The sequence below is a fragment of the Myotis yumanensis genome, unplaced genomic scaffold (assembly GCF_028538775.1).
Source record: "Myotis yumanensis isolate MYYU_CA2020_CCGP unplaced genomic scaffold, mMyoYum1.0.hap1 SCAF_6, whole genome shotgun sequence".
Lineage (NCBI taxonomy): Eukaryota > Metazoa > Chordata > Mammalia > Chiroptera > Vespertilionidae > Myotis > Myotis yumanensis.
Window position 1 is genome coordinate 96,334,642 of NW_027223757.1, and position 17,360 is coordinate 96,352,001.

At 53.2% G+C, this 17,360-nt stretch overlaps 1 protein-coding gene across 2 annotated transcripts; it reads left to right on the forward strand.

The window, feature by feature from the left end:
• The first annotated feature begins 72 nt into the window (after nucleotides 1-72).
• Nucleotides 73-6,106, forward strand: PRRT1 (proline rich transmembrane protein 1). Of its 2 annotated transcripts, XM_070418856.1 has the most exons (6): nucleotides 73-871; nucleotides 2,449-2,533; nucleotides 2,709-2,805; nucleotides 3,979-4,194; nucleotides 4,724-4,909; nucleotides 5,054-6,106. In XM_070418856.1, the coding sequence occupies exons 2-6, from the start codon at nucleotides 2,526-2,528 to the stop codon at nucleotides 5,228-5,230; spliced, it is 684 nt and encodes a 227-aa protein (XP_070274957.1). In that variant the 5' UTR covers nucleotides 73-871; nucleotides 2,449-2,525; the 3' UTR covers nucleotides 5,231-6,106. The 2 variants fall into 2 exon arrangements, with proteins under 2 accessions (XP_070274957.1, XP_070274956.1); XM_070418855.1 differs by lacking the exon at nucleotides 2,449-2,533 and having other exon boundaries at nucleotides 81-871; nucleotides 3,656-4,194.
• The last annotated feature ends 11,254 nt before the right edge of the window (nucleotides 6,107-17,360 follow it).

Genomic DNA, 17,360 nt, shown 5'->3' on the forward strand with positions numbered 1-17,360 from the left:
GGGAGGGCGCACCCTCCCGCCGGCCCGGCTCCGGGAGCCCGCCCCGCCCGCTGTTTACTCCTCCCGGGTCTGGGAGCCCGGGGGGGAGGGGAGGGGAGGGAGGACGGCGTGCGCCCGGGAGTGACGGGGGGAGCGGGGCGGCAGCTCGGGGTCGCGCTCAGCCGTCATATCCGGGGCTTTCCCTGGCAACCGTGCCAGCGTCCCAGGCAACGCAGGCCGGGGACCGGAGGAACCATGGAACTTTCCATTGCGCCCTGGGAGCGGGGGAGGACAGAGGCGAAGCGGTCCATTTAGACGGCGAGGAGAGGGAGAAGCAGCAGAGAGGTCCTGGGAACAGAGAGAAGGCCTTCGCTCCAGTGCCGGGTCCTGGGGTCCGGCTCCGCAGGGAACTCGACATTCTCACCCGGGGAAAGGCAGTCCTCCGCGCTCCGCCGTCGCTGCCGAGGGCTGGAGCCAGTCCAGGCGAGCCCCACCCGCCCCTGCCAGCCCGCCCGCTCGGCCTCTTACACCTCTTGATCCTGAAGTGCGTGTAGTGCCTTGTCTCCCGAGGCGCGGAGAGTCCTCCTGGCCCCTCGAGCTAAGAGCAGCCTGGCCCAGTTTCTCCTGCCCTACTCTCCGCAGCTCCCAGAAAGGATCCACCCCGAAGGGGTGGAGGGCTCCCGAGGCGGCTCTGACTCACGCTTGCTAGCGTGGTTTCGACCAGACTTTCAACCAGAACGACCCCCACAATCTGGCCCTTAGCTGGGAGCTCCTGGGGCGGCTCCCCACCCAGACCCTCCCACCAGTCCAGACTCCCAGCCCCAGGCAAACCAGGAAGAAGTTAATGAAATAAAATGAACTCACTGTGGCCAAGCTGCTAAGTTAACTAAAGGTAAGCAGGCTGAGGTATGAAGAAATGATTCTATTCTTGTTTTTTTTTGTTTGTTTTTTTTTTTAAATATATTTTATTGATTTTTTACAGAGAGGAAGGGAGAGAGATAGAGAGTTAGAAACATCGATGAGAGAGAAACATCGATCAGCTGCTTCCTGCACATCTCCCACTGAGAATGTGCCTGCAACCAAGGTACATGCCCTTGACCGGAATCGAACCTGGGACCCTTCAGTCCACAGGCTGACGCTCCATCCACTGAGCCAAACCGGTTTCGGCTATTCTTGTTTTAACTTAAACTTTGGAACTTTCTAGTCCTGCGTCAATGCCTGCATATACCTCAGACCTCCCGACAACTGAGAAACTACTCTGATTTCCAGACCGCCTGACATCCAGTGTGCAGACCGCTGGTCAGCTAGAGGACTACCCATCCAGAGGCTAAGAATGAACTGATTCTTCTGAAAAATGTACCCTATAAGCCGTTCCTCCTTCTCAGGAACACTCCAAGCATTGCTTAATTGTGCTACCAGTTTGCCAACCCTAAGATCCTTGGATAAATCTTTGCCATTTCTTTATATCAAAGCCTCCAGACACTTACTGAGTTCCTTGGACACCAGGAGCCCCAGTTAGAGCTTTTACTTAGCATTTAAAGGTGTTTCCCTTGAGAAAAGAACTTTCCAGATTGTCTGAACCCCTCCCTTGTTCACAAGGTCTTTGCTCGTCTAAAGTAGTTCCCAATCGAACCAATTTGAGCTCTGAGTTGTGTAGAATGAGGATGAGGTGGTGGTACAGGTTAGGGCTCCCACAAACACCGTAGAAAACAGAACGAGGAGCCATGATTTACATCTCTGCAGCCTGGGACTGGCCCAGCTGAGGGTCTCTGTTTAGACATGAAGGGGAAGGACACAGCCCAGGAGAGTGACTGTGTCTTGGCGGGTGGAGGGGGTTAAGAAATGGACCTGAACCCTGGCAGGCCCAGGAACTCTAAGAAGCCCAGAAGCAAAGGGAGAACAGGGGATCAAGTACATCTTCCCAAGCCAGCTGCCAGAAATGGGCAGCCCCTTCACCTCTCCCTCTCCCAGAGTGCGTTAACTCCTTCACCCTAGGGGAAGGAAGTATGGGTGCATGCCCCAAGCTTCCCCTCCATCCTGCCCCCTCCCCATGGGGAAGGGAGGGGGCTTTCTCCCAACTGTTACAGCCCGAGCCTCCCACTGTACTTCCCCATTCGCCCAGGCCTGGGTGGCGGGTTGGAGCTATAACCCTGGGAACTTTCCAGGCCATCGCAGGTCTCAACTCTGCATACACACCTCTCTCATACACAGTTGTCTCTTCTAAAGTGAGGAGACGAGGGGCAAGAATTTGGGAGAAGATTCTGGGACCGGGCGAGGGCGCTGGGGGAGCTGGCGGGGGGGGGGGGGGGGGGGGGGGGCGGGGCGGCCTCGCTGGAGTGAGCCAGACCTGCAGGGAGCTGGGTACTGAATCTGAGGAGCACCTACTCCATTCCTCCCACAGCTGATCACTACAGCTGGCTCCGAGGGGCCGGCTCTAGAGTGTTCTCTCTCCCTCCTTCCTCTCCTTAGTCCCACCCACTTTGCCTGGTCTTGCTTGCCTCCCTGTTTCCATGACAACTCCAAGGGAGCCCAAACTGGGGGCTTGAATGCTGGGGTGAGAGGAGGAGAGACGAGTGGGGGTACGTCTGAAGAGCTCCCCCAACCCCGCCTCGGTCCCTTTAAGCTCTCCCCCCTCCCTGTTCTCCCTCTGCCCCCCCACCCCCACCCTCCGCGGCTGTCTTCTCTCCATCTCTTGCGCTCGCTGCTGGCTGCGCAATCCCTGCACCCAGGCTCCAGCTCCAGCTCCAGTTGGAGACCCCCGACTCCAGCTCCAGAGACCCTGACCCAGCGAGACAGAGACTGCAAGCATGTCATCAGAAAAGTCAGGTAAAACGCCACAGCCAAACCTCCCACTCCCTCTAAGGTCTCCTGACCCCCCCCCCCCCCCCCCCGCCCGCTCCAACCCCCTCCCTACCTCTTCCTAGCAGGTCTATCCAGCTCTCAGCCACCCCTAGACCCCCTCCTCTTCCTTCTCTTCCTTTCCTCCTTCCAGTTTCAGCCTCTGTCCCTGCCAACGTGGGCAGCAGGGGGTAGGCTGAAGCAGTAAGGGAAGTAGGAGAGAGTGGCTTAGCATCAGCCAGGTGCTGCAGGGATAGCATCGTGGGGAGTGACAGATGGACAGATGGCACTGGCTGGCATGGGGACATCCAGTGGGGACGTATGGAGACACCATCAGATGCGGGTTGTTAGGGGAGTAAAATCCAGCAGACCCTCCTTTGTCAGCCCTAAAAGAAGGAAGCACTGAGATTCCCCCCGACCCCCCCACCCCCGGAGGAACGGCAGGGTGGACCGTGTCAGCCGGCACGGCTTGCACAGTGTTGAACTGACACACGTTAAAGCCGTGTTGCATGGCTACGTGTACACGCGCAGGACGAGCTCAGAGAGGCAGGCCCGAGGCAGCCACAGCCAAGCAGGCGCTGGCTCCGCGGTGAACGCTGTGGGCCCCGTGCTGTGAAGAGCTGGGAGTTGTGACCTCAAAACTAGATAGAAAGAAGTGGGGGAGCACAGATGGCCTAGATACAAGCCCACTCCTGCCCCCAAAACGAGATGGCTTCTCACCTGTCTCCTCTGTCTCTCCCGCTGTCTTTCTCCATCCCGGACCCTCTGTGTCTCCCCCTAACCCTCCCCATCTCGCTCTTATCTGCCCCTGGACCCTCGCCTCGGCTCACCGCCCCAGGCCTCCCGGACTCAGTCCCTCACACCTCTCCGCCGCCCTACAACGCCCCGCAGCCGCCCGCCGAGCCCCCCGCCCCGCCCCCGCAGGCGGCGCCCTCCGCGCACCACCACCATCACCACCACTACCACCAGTCGGGCACCGCCACCCTCCCGCGCCTCGGGGCCGGCGGCCTGGCGGCGTCCGGGGCTTCCGCCGCGCGCGGGCCCTCGTTCTCCGCCACTCTGCCGCGGCCCCCGCACCACGCCCCGCCCGGCGCGGCCTCCGGGGCGCCCCCGCCCGGCTGCGCCACCTTGCCCCGCATGCCACCCGACCCTTACCTGCAGGAGACTCGCTTCGAGGGCCCGCTGCCCCCGCCGCCGCCCGCCGCCGCCGCCCCGCCCCCGCCGGCGCCCTCGCACACCGCCCAGGCCCCCGGCTTCGTGGTGCCGACGCACCCCGGGGCGGTGGGCACGCTGCCGCTGGGGGGCTACGTGGCCCCCGGGTACCCCCTGCAGCTGCAGCCCTGCACCGCCTACGTGCCGGTCTACCCTGTGGGCGCGGTGAGTGAGGCGACCGGGGCCTGGGAGCGGGGAGGGCGCGATGGGGACACCCTGGGCGCTGGTGGGATGGGGAAACCGGGCCAGGCGACCTGCGGCCTAGGGTAAGGCCTGGAGAGGCGGGGGAGGAGGGGGCTAGGGAGAGGCCTGCGGGGAGGGGGTCTGGCAGCCAGTGAGGTCAGAGACCATGGCCTGGGAGGGGAACAGAACAGCGGAGGGAGCAGAAACCTGGGACTGAGTGAGCGGGGAAGCCAGGTAGGGATCTGGAGGGAAGAAACAAGGTTTGAAGTGAGGCGGGGCAGCGCTGGAGGGGCATGCCTTGGGGGAGGGAAGTTGGAGAACCCCGAGGATATGGGGTTACCCCGAGGATATGGGGCTAATGGCAACCATGGAGGGAGGAGCGGGCCTCGGTGGAATGTATGGGTGTTCTGGAAGCAACGTGAAGAATTGTGCTTTAAGAATCAGTCTTCCAAAAGCGGACCATTGTGGGGCCCAGAGGGTCCGCATGACGCCGTCCCCCTTCCTTACACAGCCCTATGCAGGCGGGACCCCGGGGGGCGCGGGAGTCCCCTCCACGCTGCCCGCGCCGCCGCAGGGCCCGGGGCTGGCCCTGCTGGAGCCCAGGCGCCCGCCGCACGACTACATGCCCATCGCAGTGCTGACCACCATCTGCTGCTTCTGGCCCACGGGCATCATCGCTATTTTCAAGGCGGTGCAGGTGTGTATGGGGCGTTCGGAGAGGAGGCTCACTCGGCTTCTCATCCCCAGGAGCCGGGCGTCGGGGAGCAACCTGGAGGGGGGCTGCGGCCTGCGCGCGGGCGGGCGGCCGTTCTCTGACCCGCTTCCCCGCCGCCGCCCGCAGGTGCGCACGGCCCTGGCGCGCGGAGACATGGTGTCGGCCGAGATCGCCTCGCGCGAGGCGCGGAACTTCTCCTTCATCTCCCTGGCGGTGGGCATCGCGGCCATGGTGCTCTGCACCATCCTCACCGTGGTCATCATCATCGCCGCGCAGCACCACGAGAACTACTGGGACCCGTGAGGACGCCCCCGGCCCGGCGCCGCCCTGCGCCCCTCCACCTCAGCGCGGCCTGCGCTCCCGCCGCGGACCCCCGGGGCGCCCTGCACACCCGCCCCCGGGGCTGCCGGACTGGGATGCGCCCTAAGCTCGGCCTCCGCGGAAGCCCTCGCGGCGCGGGCACGCTCCGAATCCAGTTCCTCAGGAACCGCGCCGAAGCCCACACTCCCAAGGACGCCGCGTCCCTGGGTCCCAGCCAAACACCAGGCCCCAGGCGCCCCAGACTCCCCTCCCCCCTAAAAGCAGCGCCCCGGGGGAAGCTGCGGGAGGGTCCTTCGCGGAGCCGGGAGCCTGGTCCCGCAAGCCCCGCCTCCTCCATAGGCTCCGCCCCGGCTCTGAAAAACCCCGCCTCCAGGTCGGCAGGCTCCGCCTTCTTCTCTTCCTCGCGGGGTGCTTCGGGCCGGCGATTGGGTTTGGGGCACCGGGCCTCACCCCCAGACCGACAGACTCGTCCCGTTCTCGCGGCGTGAGGACCCAGCCGCGGCACAGCCACGGCTCCCGCGCGCTCCCGTTTTTGCCGGCGGTTTCTTGTCTCCTCCACCCCGTCTCCGCCGAGTTTCTTGCTAATCCCAGAACCTCTATTTTTGTTTTGTTATGTTTCTTGGGATGGAGTTTGGAAGGCTCCCAGTTTAGGACCCTTCCCTCTGGGAAGAAGATACCGTGCCGGTCCCTGTAAATATTCCCGAGCAGCCGGGCGAAGGGAACCCAGGCTGCGGGCCTGCCGGTGTCCGGAGGGAGCCCGCTCCCGCTCCCCGGCAGCCCCGCCTTGTTCTGATCTGTGTGTGAGTGTGTGTGTGAATTTCTGAAAGCCAATATTAAAGAGTCTAAGCGGATTTATCACCCGGAATTCCGATGACTAGCAAAGACCCTGCCCTTTGGGTCCCCCCTTTCATCTCTCCCCGTTTCCCCTTGGGGTGTGGTGGGGAAGGAGACTGACAGGTCTCAGGACACCAGAGAGAGACACGCACACGCAGGGAGGAGGATCCCTGGGATCCTGCCCGGGAAGACCTTGGGGTCCATTCTCGGGGAGGATTTCTTTCCGCAGCACATCTTTCCACTCCCTCCCCACTGGGCTTCAGGCTGTGGAGAGGGAGAGGTACAAGGAGACCCAGGGCTCTCTCCCCAGAACCCCAGAAAGTCAGGAGGGAAGGAGAGGGCAGACCATTCTGAAGAAGTTGGCCAGAGGTCGGGTGGCAGGGGCAGAGAAAAGGTGCCAGCTGCCCGCAGGTGTTCCTGCCTGCGGCTGGAGGGTGGCAGACAACTTGAATTAGAGCCCTAAGTGGTGTGTTGTACCAGCACAGGGAAGGCAGAGGGAAAGGGCTGCGGAAACCTGTCTCAGTCTCTTCCAGCTGCTCTCACTAAATGCCAGAGGCCGGGTGCTCATAAACAACAGAATTTATTTCTCAGGTCCTGGTGGCTGGAAGTCTGAGATCAGAGCGCCGAGAGCCCGTGAGGGCCCTCTGTGGATTGCAGACTTCCCATTGCATGCTCAAGCGGCAGAAGGGGCGAGGGCACACCCCATTCATGAAGGCTCCGCCCTGGGGACCTATCACCTCCCAAATCTGCACATTAGGATTTTAGCATAAAGTTTGCAAGGAACATAGTCAAGCTACAGCAGGGTCCCAGGGAGGAGGTCAGTAGCCTCTCAGACCCAAGTGGGGCTTGTGGTCCTTTCCTACCCTGAGGTCAGCCAGGGGCCTCTAGGGGAGGGGAAGGGGCACAAGTAGTGGACTCGGTCTCTTCAGTTGGATGCCTGCAGGACATTACCCTACCCTGACTCCATGCATTCATACAACATGCAGATACCACGCAGGGTGCTGGCGAGACATTTGCCGACCTCGTGGAGTTTACCTAGGAGGAAAGCCATGCACCGGGATGAGACATGGGAGGAGGGTGTGGAAATCACGGGGAACATTTTTTTAGACATTTCGGGTTGAATGTGCCTTCCTCATCAAACTTCTTTAAAAAAATTTTAATTGATTATTTTAGAGAGGAAGGGAGAGGGAGAGAAACATTGACGTTAGAGAGAAGCATCAATTGGTTGCGTCCTGCACAGGAACCTGTAGCCTGGGTATGTGCCCTGGCCAGGGATCTAACCGGGGGCCTTTCGGTGCACCTGCACCGGTAGCCTCTCAACCAACTGAGCCAGCGGAGCCACTCTGGCCAGGGCCTCACCAAACTCCTTGAAAAAAGAATCCACATTTGCAACCTTCACTTCCTTACCACTTACTCATTTGTACCCCTTTCAGTCTCAAGCCTGAGAAAGGGAACATGGTTGTCACAGATGTGTCTGTCTGTCTTTCTTTCATGCCCACTGTTTCTTAGCCCTTTAAAAGCTGCTTCCACTCCCTACTTTACTGAAACTGCTCCCTCAAATAGTACCCAATGACCAGAAGTTACCAGGAGCCAAAATCAATGGCATTTTCCTGAACCCTCCCATGTTTGTTCCTTGACCCTGGATTCCTCACTCACCCAGGCAGGGTTCAGGGACAAGTCATCTCTCCCCCCTTTACCTCCAGACACACCTCTAATCATCTTCCTCCCACTCTTTTTCCTTCTCCCTTCCCCTAAGTGCCTATTCTGGATTTTTCCCCCCTTCTTTGAGACCTTCCCTTGAAAATCTCATTCACGCCAAACTCTCAATCATTTCTTTCTTTTTTTCAAATTATAAGAGAAAGTTTATTTAGAAAGTCATAGAGATAGAAGTGACTCATAGAAGAAATGTGCTCAGGAAAAAGGTTACAGAACCAAAAGAAGGGCCCTTGGAGCTCGGGAGAGGAAAAAGTGAAGGTAAGGTTCCTGGGGGCAAGAAGAGGGGGAAGGGAAAGGTGTGGTGTGCTTCCCAGATGAAGAGCTGCCCAGAAGTAATTTATAATGCTTCTCTGCTATAGACTGAATGTTTGTGTTCCCCCCAAATTCATGTTGAAACTTGATCCCCAATGTGATGGTGGGGCCTTTGGGGGGTGCTTAGGTCATGAGGAGGGACTGCTATGAATGGGATGAGTATAAGAAACTACAGAGAGCTCCCTGCCCCGTCCACCAAGTAAGGACAAAGTTAGAAGACAGCTGTATATGAGTCAGAAGTGTCTCAGCAGACACTGGATCTGGTGGTGCCTTGATCTTAGACTTTCCAGCCTCCAGAACTGACTGTGAGAAGTAAATGTCTGTTGTTTATAAGCCATCCAGTGTATGGCCTTTTGTTACAGCAGCCCGAGTTGATTAAGACATTCTCCAACCTATATGTTTATATGCAGACATTCTTTCAGGGCCTGTGGAACACATCCACATGGACCACGCTGCTGGTCCTCTAAACTCAGCATGTTCCAAACCAAATAGATGCAATGCCACTGAAAACCTGCTCCCCTGTCTCTATTAATGGCACCATTTTCCCAGCCCCCTTATCTGAAAACTTGATGCTATTAGAAGAGAGTTCCCTGAGTTAGATGGGGAGGGCTGTCCCCTCCTTGGCTCTTGTCAATCTCATAAGATTTCAGATGGGCGACAGCAGCATTGTAGCAAAGCAAGCAGATTTATTTATTTTTATTTTTATTTTTTTATATATTTTATTGATTTTTACAGAGAGGAAGGGAGAGGGATAGAGAGTTAGAAACATCGATGAGAGAGAAACATTGATCAGCTGCCTCCTGCACACCCCCCACTGGGGATGTGCCGGCAACCAAGGTACATGCCCTTGACCGGAATCGAACCTGGGACCCTTCAGTCCGCAGGCTGATGCTCTATCCACTGAGCCAAACCGGTTAGGGCTGCAAGCAGATTTATTAAAAATACACTTGGCATATAGCACAAGTGGGCACCCAGCTAGTCTGAGTGCCCTGCCTGGTGGAAGTTTAAGGGTTTTATACTTTTCTGTCTACAGGTTTAAAGTTGCCAGATATCTCAGGCAACAGACCAGATTTCAAGGTCCCCCTTTTACTTTGTTGTGGCTTTTTCCAGAATTTATGGTAACATCTGGCAATTTTATCTGGGCAAGTTCCAAGACTGCTGACTTCTAAGTTCACTGGGTGAGTTAAAACTCTCCCTCTTCCCCCCTCCCCGCTTTCCCATAGTCTCTGGTTAGGGAGGAGAGATATAAACCATTTGCTCTCAAGTGTCCTTGGTTGGGGAAGATAAGATCTCGACTCACAAGTTAGCTGCAAGCTGCCCAAACTGTTTGGCCTTGTTTCATTTTCTTGTCTCAGTTTCCCCTTCCATGTGCCCAGGAATTTTCCTAGCTTCTTACTATCCTGCCCCATTCCCTGCTCAGAGACTTCCATTGCTAAAGTCTTTTAGGGTTCATGAGGGAGGATGGTCTTTTTTTTTTTTGGTCTAACATTATTCTTTTTTTTTTTTAATATTTTAATAATTTTTATTTCTTAAAGTGTTACAAAGAGTATTACATATGTCTCCTTTTTTCCCCCCCTTGACATTCCCCTGGCCCCTACCCCCCCCGCCCCCCCCCCCCCGCCCCGTGTCTTGTGTCCATTGGTTAATCTTATATGCATGCATATAAGTCCTTCAGTTGGTCTCTTAATCCCCCCCCCCAACCCTCCCCAGGCTTCCCACTGTAGTTTAACATTCTGTTCAATGTTGCTCTGCTTCTGTATCTACCCCTGTTCATCAGTCCATACTGTTCCCTTTTATTTGTCCCAACCTCACTGGAGTAGTCTCAACCTCACCAGGGCCGTCTGAGCCTCACAGGGCCGTTTCAACCTCACCGGGGCCGTCCCTTCCTCACGGGGGCCGTTTCAACCTCACCGGGGTCGTCCCTACCTCACGGGGGCCGTTTCAACCTGACTGGGGTTGTCCCTACCACACTGGGGCCGTTTCGACCTGACCGGGGTTGTCCCTACCAGACCGGGGTCGTCCCTACCTCACGGGGGCTGTTTCAACCTCACCGGGGCCGTCCCAACCTCACCAGGGCCGTTTCAACCTCACCGGGGTCGTCCCTACCACACCGGGGCCGTTTCTACCTGACCGGGGTCGTCCCTACCTCACGGGGGGAGGATGTTCTTTTTTTCTGCAACCGTTTCATGCTGACAATGACCATAGTCCCTGACTGTGTCAGTGTGGAAGTCTTTCGCTGCCTGAGCTAAGGGAGACCAGGGAATGGGATCTGAGACTGGAACACAGAGGCCGTTGACTGATTCTTCTAAAGTGGGGGTGAGCTGGAATTCTTGAAGTGTCATCATCTTGTGTCAAATGACTGTTTTCTGGAAGTGACACATTTGACAAGAAGGTTAGTGGAGGGAAGTCAATTATATTAAAGCCCAGTCATGACATTACTTCTCTGTAACAGGCTTTTATTTCTTGATGAGGAGCTTGAGGTCCTCAGTAGGTTCACAAGAGTAGGTCTCAGGTTGAGATTCCTGTAGGGACTCACAGGAAATAGATTACACTTGAGATAAATGGACCCCACTGGGTATCCCCGGGAGCTTTACTATAATTGGGGTGCTTACTAGGACTTGATGTGGCCCTTCCATCTGGGATAGAGTTGGGACTCAGGGCAGTTGTTTCCTCTTGCCTTCTCCTGGCCCCCTGGTTTAGCTTGTTGGTAGTCTTTATTGGGGCAGGTAGAATTTTGTTTCCTTATACCTGTAATGCTTTCTGTACTGTCCTAGATTAATGGTGTAAGTCTTACACTGTAAGATAACAGAACATACATAACTTCTTTGTAACTGGACAATCAATTGGGTCCACGCTACCTGTAACTACTTGAGCCAATTAAGCAGAGACAGGGTTGAATAATATATGAGCATTTATTCCAATACTGCCTGCAGTATGGGAGAGCGGCAGGTCATCCACAAAAATCTGCTCTGCAGCCTCCATAAGCCAGCTGCTTATATAGGGTAAAACAAAGATTGCATGGGGAAGTAGGGATTACAGACCTGGGAAAGTAGGCTATGCAGGCTGGGGTGGGCCCCATTGTTTGGGCAACAAGGTTGTTCATCTTTCCATAATAATAGTTCTTGAATGAGAATGGACCGAATTCAAAGATTGACTCCCAGGTCCATGCCCTAGCTGGTTTTGCTCGGTGGATACAGCATAGGTCTGAGGACTGAAGGGTTCTAGGTTCGATTCCAATCTAGGGCACATGCCTGGGTTGCAGGCTCGATCCTCAGTGTGGGGCATGCAGGAGACAGCCAATCAATGATTATCTCTCATCATTGATGTTTCCATCTCTCTTCCCCCGCCCTTCATCTCTGAAATCAATAAAAAAAAAATTTTTTTTAAAGAAAAAAGATACGCTGCTGTAAAAAAAGAAGGAATTCTTACCATTTGCAACAGCATAGATGGAACTGGAGAGCATTATGCTAAGCAAAATAAGCCAGTCAGAGAAAGATAAATATCACATGATCTCACTCATTTGTGGAATATAATGAACAACATAAACTGATGGACAAAAACAGATCCAGAGACAGAGAAGCATGGAACAGACCATCAAACCTCAGAGGGAAGGTAGGGGAGGCTGGGGGTAAGGGGGAGATGTCAACCAAAGGATTTGTATGCATGCATATAAGCCTAACCAATGGACACAGACACCGGGGGGTGGAGGGGTGAGGGCATGAGTGGTGGGGGTGCAATGGGGGGATAAGGACACATAAATAATACCTTAATCAATAAAGAAAAAAAAGAAAGAAAGATTGACTCCCAGGTCCAAGGTTGACTCCCTTGTCCAAGGTTGACTCCCAGTCCTGGGGGTACATAACTCCCAGCCAGTGAGAAGGCTAAAAGGCTAATTCCAATGTAACCCTGATATTTGGGGGGGCCAGCAATCTAATGTACATTCTTCTTGACAACCTAGAATTAAGTCACTGCCCCTTTCTCCACAAACTGGTCTTGCAAGACCTGTTACCTAAATGCTCACATTTTACAGAGGCCATAAACCATGACACAGCCCCCGGAGGGGGGTTATCAGTGCTGGCGCCAGGCCAGGCCCTTAGGTATGGTCTCAAGACCTCCAACACCTGGGGCTTTTTGCAACGCCCACGAAAGGTCAGGAAGTCCCCATCCATATTTGGGGGATAAAGAACCAAAGGGGATAAAAGAAGGGATTCCACCATGTTGGTTTGCTCAGACTCTGGAGGCGACTCCTCTGAGACTGCCGGCGTAATAAAGCTGTGTAACTCCATTTCTCTAAGCGTCGCTTGGGTTTCTTTGGTCTTCTACAACACCAGGTTACAATGTCCTTTCTTTAACCAACACAAGGCAATCATGGTTAACAGCACATGATTAATATTTCCCATAACCACACTTAGTACCCAATATTTTATATTTGCCCCTAACACTCCCCACTGCTATTTCTATCATCTCATATCTATGAGATTAGTTTTAGAAGAAAAGTCTCATCCTGCTGAACTGTATCTGCTTCTGCCTTGAAAGCAGTTCCCAGGGATGGAGTACACCAAATGCAGGATCTTGGATATGTTTTCTAACAACTGAGAATTGTCAGAAAGATTAAAACAGCACATTCCTTTAAATTCCTCACAACCAGGGTTATGCCGCAACAGCAAATAATCTATTGCTGCCCGATTCTCTGGAACTGCCTCCCTGACCTGGCTCAGCTCTTGATTTATCCCCTGTACGGCCCTGGAGGTGGCATCCAGGGCTTTTACCCTGCTACAAGCCAGCAGGGCACTTCTACACTAAGGGATCCTACCGTTACCAGCATAACAAAAATGGTTACAGCAATATATCCAGTAGGGCTTCCCAGGTGGAGATCGTCATTGCAGTCTGGTGCCACGGCCTCAAGAAAGTCTCTTTTGGTTCAGACCCTGTGATGTTTCTAAGGCATAAAGACAGTCAGTCATCTTAAGGAACAGGCACCCCCCATGCTGTTACCCCACATATCAGAAACCAACCAGCCAGCAGCTCAGTATGCCCATTGCTATAAGGGAGGGTGCAATCATCAGAACAACTCATATTGTAGTTGTTAGATACTGAAAGACAATAACTAGAACACGCAGTGAAAGTCAGAGATTCACCACAGGAAGCTACTGCAGCAACCTTTAGAGAAAACATCCCTGCATCCTTTTCCCAGACAGTGGGTCCCAACATATAAAAGGTCTCCATCTATGACTTTCTTCCCAAAATGAATAGAATAATTCTGTATATTAGCAATAGGTATCCAACTCCTACTCAGCAAATGTAAAGGTCAGTTCTACACAGGTTCCTCCATTGCCAGCTTCAGAGCAGTTGGAGTGGTGAGAAGCCTGTCTCAGGGTCCCATCCACTTCTCCTCTGGTTGGCCCATCATCCTTGCTCTTCTCACCTCTATCTAACTGCCTACCACAACCCCTCAAGGGTCTTGGCTCTGAATTCTTTCAGAGAAAAGGGGCGCACTGTCTCTTCTGTAACTGCTTCCTGCTGAGAAGGGGCGAAGGTTTTCCTTCAGAGCCAAGCGATCCTTGCTTTCTGTCAGAGGGACAATGAGGCCTGGGCATGGAAGAAGGTGGCAATGGTGTCTAGAGGTGGTATTCCTGAGTGTGAGTAGGGCTTGTAACCTGCTGGAGACAAACTGTGTTATAAAATTTAGTATTATTGGGCAAAAGTTAGAACAGCAAGAATTACAACAAATGGTCTGGTAGAAGGAAAAACACTTCAGTTCTAATAATTTCCTATTGAAACACAATTTTTTCTCCCTAAAATCACCCTCATTTTTATTAAAGAGCCAACTTAAGACCAATTTATTTACTGTATCAAGTCTAGTCACAATTTGGCATGATTATTTGCATGAACATAATAAGAATAACAGTTGATCACACAGACTATTTTAAAAAGATGTGCTTTGGAATTTCATAATCAAGCTTTAATTAGCCCCACAGGGGAAAGACGCTGAGCCACCTAGCCGCCATCAGGTTTGCCTGCAATACCTGCAGATATGGTTGAATTCCTCAGGTCCCCAATGATATCCTGAGGTGCTTTCCCTGCCATCTCTCAGGAAAGCAACCTTAGTTCCTTACCTGGAAAGACTGCTATGAACCAAGCAAGGTGACCAAACAAGGTAGCAGGCTTTCTCCAAGGTGCTCTTATTGGCTTCATTCCTTAAAGCTTTCTGGTGACATCCAGACTCCAGGCATGACTCTCTCAGACATGACATTCCAGTCAAGTCTTGGTTAATAAAACCACAATTGGAAACAGGTCTTATTGAATTCATGCAAAGAAATGTATTACCACTTATTTTTTTAAGATATATTTTTTTTATTTCAGAGAGGAAAGGAGGAGAGAGAGAGAGAAACATCAATGATGAGAGAGAATCATTGATCACCTGCCTCCTGCATGCCCCCTACTGAGGATCGAGCCCGCATCCCGGGCATGTGCACTTGACCAGAATCGAACCTGGGACCCTTCATCCCACAGGCCGACGCTCTATCCACTGAGCCAAACCAGCTAGGGCTGAACCATTTCTTTAGTGTGCTTGTAGAAGAGGCAGGGGGGATATCTGGCTTGGGCATTCCAGCAGCTTCAGTTTAAAAGGATCTTTTTACTTCACATCGGGGTGGCCAGCCGCCCTGCTGCTCCCCGGCCTGCACAGGCTTTTAGGATATTAATTCCCCTTTGTTCCCAGGACCGCAGCAGCTCCTAGACCTCCAGGAGGAGGATTTGGAATGTTTGAAAAGACTCACTTTTACAAATTTTCCTTCAATTACCCTAGCCTTGTTTACATCATAATTACCCAGAAGCCTAGGCAAGATGCCCCTCCCTAATAAGGGAGCAGGGGACCCAGATCTACAAGAAAGGCCTGATTAAAAGCGAGGTTCCCAAGGCTGCAGCCGGGGGTGGAGTGAAGTGGTAGCATTGAGGACGTCTGTTCACCCCAGTGATCAAACAGGTTTTGGAAGAAAGAGGCCCTGGTGAGTGAGTCAGAGTGGAGGAAGAAGTCCTGGTGTCTAATAAAAATGCACTGGCTTACTTGTCATCTCGAGGGCTGCCCTTGGCTCTTCCCTTCAGTGATGATGTTTTTAGTGGGAGTCAACTGGGGCACAGGTCCCCTTCCGTTCAAAGCCATTGTGTAGGTGGTTCTGGTCCAGGGACCTTCTGGTCCCCAGGACAGTCCCTCTTCCAGCAGCTGAACTTGCGGCAGAGGGGGCACGGTTACTGAGGATGCCCCTTCCCAGGGCACCCCCTTTTCCAGTGTCCTTCTTGTCCGTGGGAATAGCATTGCCCCTTTGATGTCCATTGTAAGCCGGAGCTGGGTGACGCTGAGCTGACCTAAGGCCTTAACACTGTGGCTAATGAATGAGCCTTTCATTTTCATTGGGTGGCTTTTTGCTCTTCCTCTTCCCCGCCTCAGTTGTTAAAATCACTGCAAGTTGTTTTTCACCAGCTGTTCAGTGGGTGTCTGGGTTCCAAGGCTAGTTTTCGGTAATTTTTTCCTGACGTCTGGGGGTGCCTGCTGGGTGAAACGCATCCCTGAAGTGCTTGGCCTTCCACAGACTTGGGGCATTTTTGTGTGTGTTTTTGTAAAGTCTGTTAATTGCCCCTGAAAAAGAGCAGGGTTTTCATCCTTTTTTGAGTAACCTTTCCAAATTTTGTCATAATTAATAGGCTTAGTAGTACATTTTTAAAATTCCTTTTATGATACAAGTAACCACATGGGTCTGAAGGTCCCTTTCCCTTTGTCCTTCATTTGTTCCCATTTGACACACCCCGTTCGGGTCCTGAGGTGGTCGGTATATGTGATGCTGAGCGCGATGACCAGCTGATTCATTAGCATAAACCCTTGCAGCTTCTATTATGTGTTATTTTTAAAAAATATATATGTTTTTACTGATGTCAGAGAGAGGAAGGGAAAGGGAGAGAGAAATAGAAACATCAATGATGAGAGAGGTTCATCAATCAATCGGCTGCCTCCTGCATGCCCCTCCCCCGACTGGGGATCAAGCCCATAACCCCGGGAGTGTGCCCGACCCGGAATCAAACCATCATAACCTCCAGGTTCAGGGGTCGATGCTCAACCACTGAGCCACACCTGCTGGGCTACGTGTTGCTTTTCATCTACAGTACAGTAGTGGGAGAGAACAATTGGTAAATTATTTCAAGTGAAGTCATACGTCAATGCCAAGTGATTAAACCCCTCTGTGATTTGCTAGGGTTTTTGGAAAACCAACCGAGTTTTTCTTTGCGAAGTTCCAGGTCAGACATAGAAAAGGGAACATGTACCCGAACAACTCTTTCAGCCGGCTCCCCCCTTGCTCCTTCCATCAGAGGCGGCTGTTAGGGTTCGGGGGAAATGAGTTCTGCTCCGGGTAGTGGCAGGACTGTTGAGCAAGGGCCTGCAGTTCTGCAAACGAGGTCTGCCGTTTGCAGCGAAGGAGGCCTTAGAAGGAGGCCTTACCCAGCGGGAGGAGGAGCGAGCTGAGAAGCAGGCTGCTCTGCCTTTGGCCCGGCTTCTGGTTGCTGCTCTGGAGACAGAGGCCGGCGTCTTGCTGGGGCTGTGAGGAAGGCGTCCTTTCATTCATCTGATATGGTGGCAACACACATTCTGCAAGTTTTCCTTAAATTCCTATCTTGGTAAAGGGCTATAAACATTTGAATGTAAGGTTTTTCATTCCATTTGATTAATTTATGCAAAACGAATCTAATTGGAGAATAGTGTTATTTAGAGATCCATTTACAGGCCACACTTTCCTGTCCCTGTGTTTGTATTGGGGACAAGCTGCATTACAAAAGAAAATTAATCTTTTTCTTTTTAAGGTCTGAGGGTCAAACTTTCCGCAGTTCTTTAGGACGCTTCCAGGAGGTGAGTGCTGTGGCGTTGAAACGCTGGTTTCCCATCTGGAAGGGAGTAGAGCTCACAGGAGAGGCCGAGTGCCCCATCTCCTATGCTGTTTCTACCGCCTGGAGAAGGCGTCCTTTCTCAGGCACAGGCTTCCAGAATTAACTCTTCTTACTGTATAACCCAAATTCCTGGCTCAGTTACCTAGGGATGTGCTTACCCCATGCCCTGAGGGTGGCCTTACCAACGACCAGGATGTCCCACTCAGACAGGGCACTCACCTCCATGCCAGTCTCCTGAGTCTTCCCTGCTTACGTCTCTATTTTCATTTGACTTAAAACCTCCTTTCCCTCTGACCCCTCCTCCCCTGTACTACAA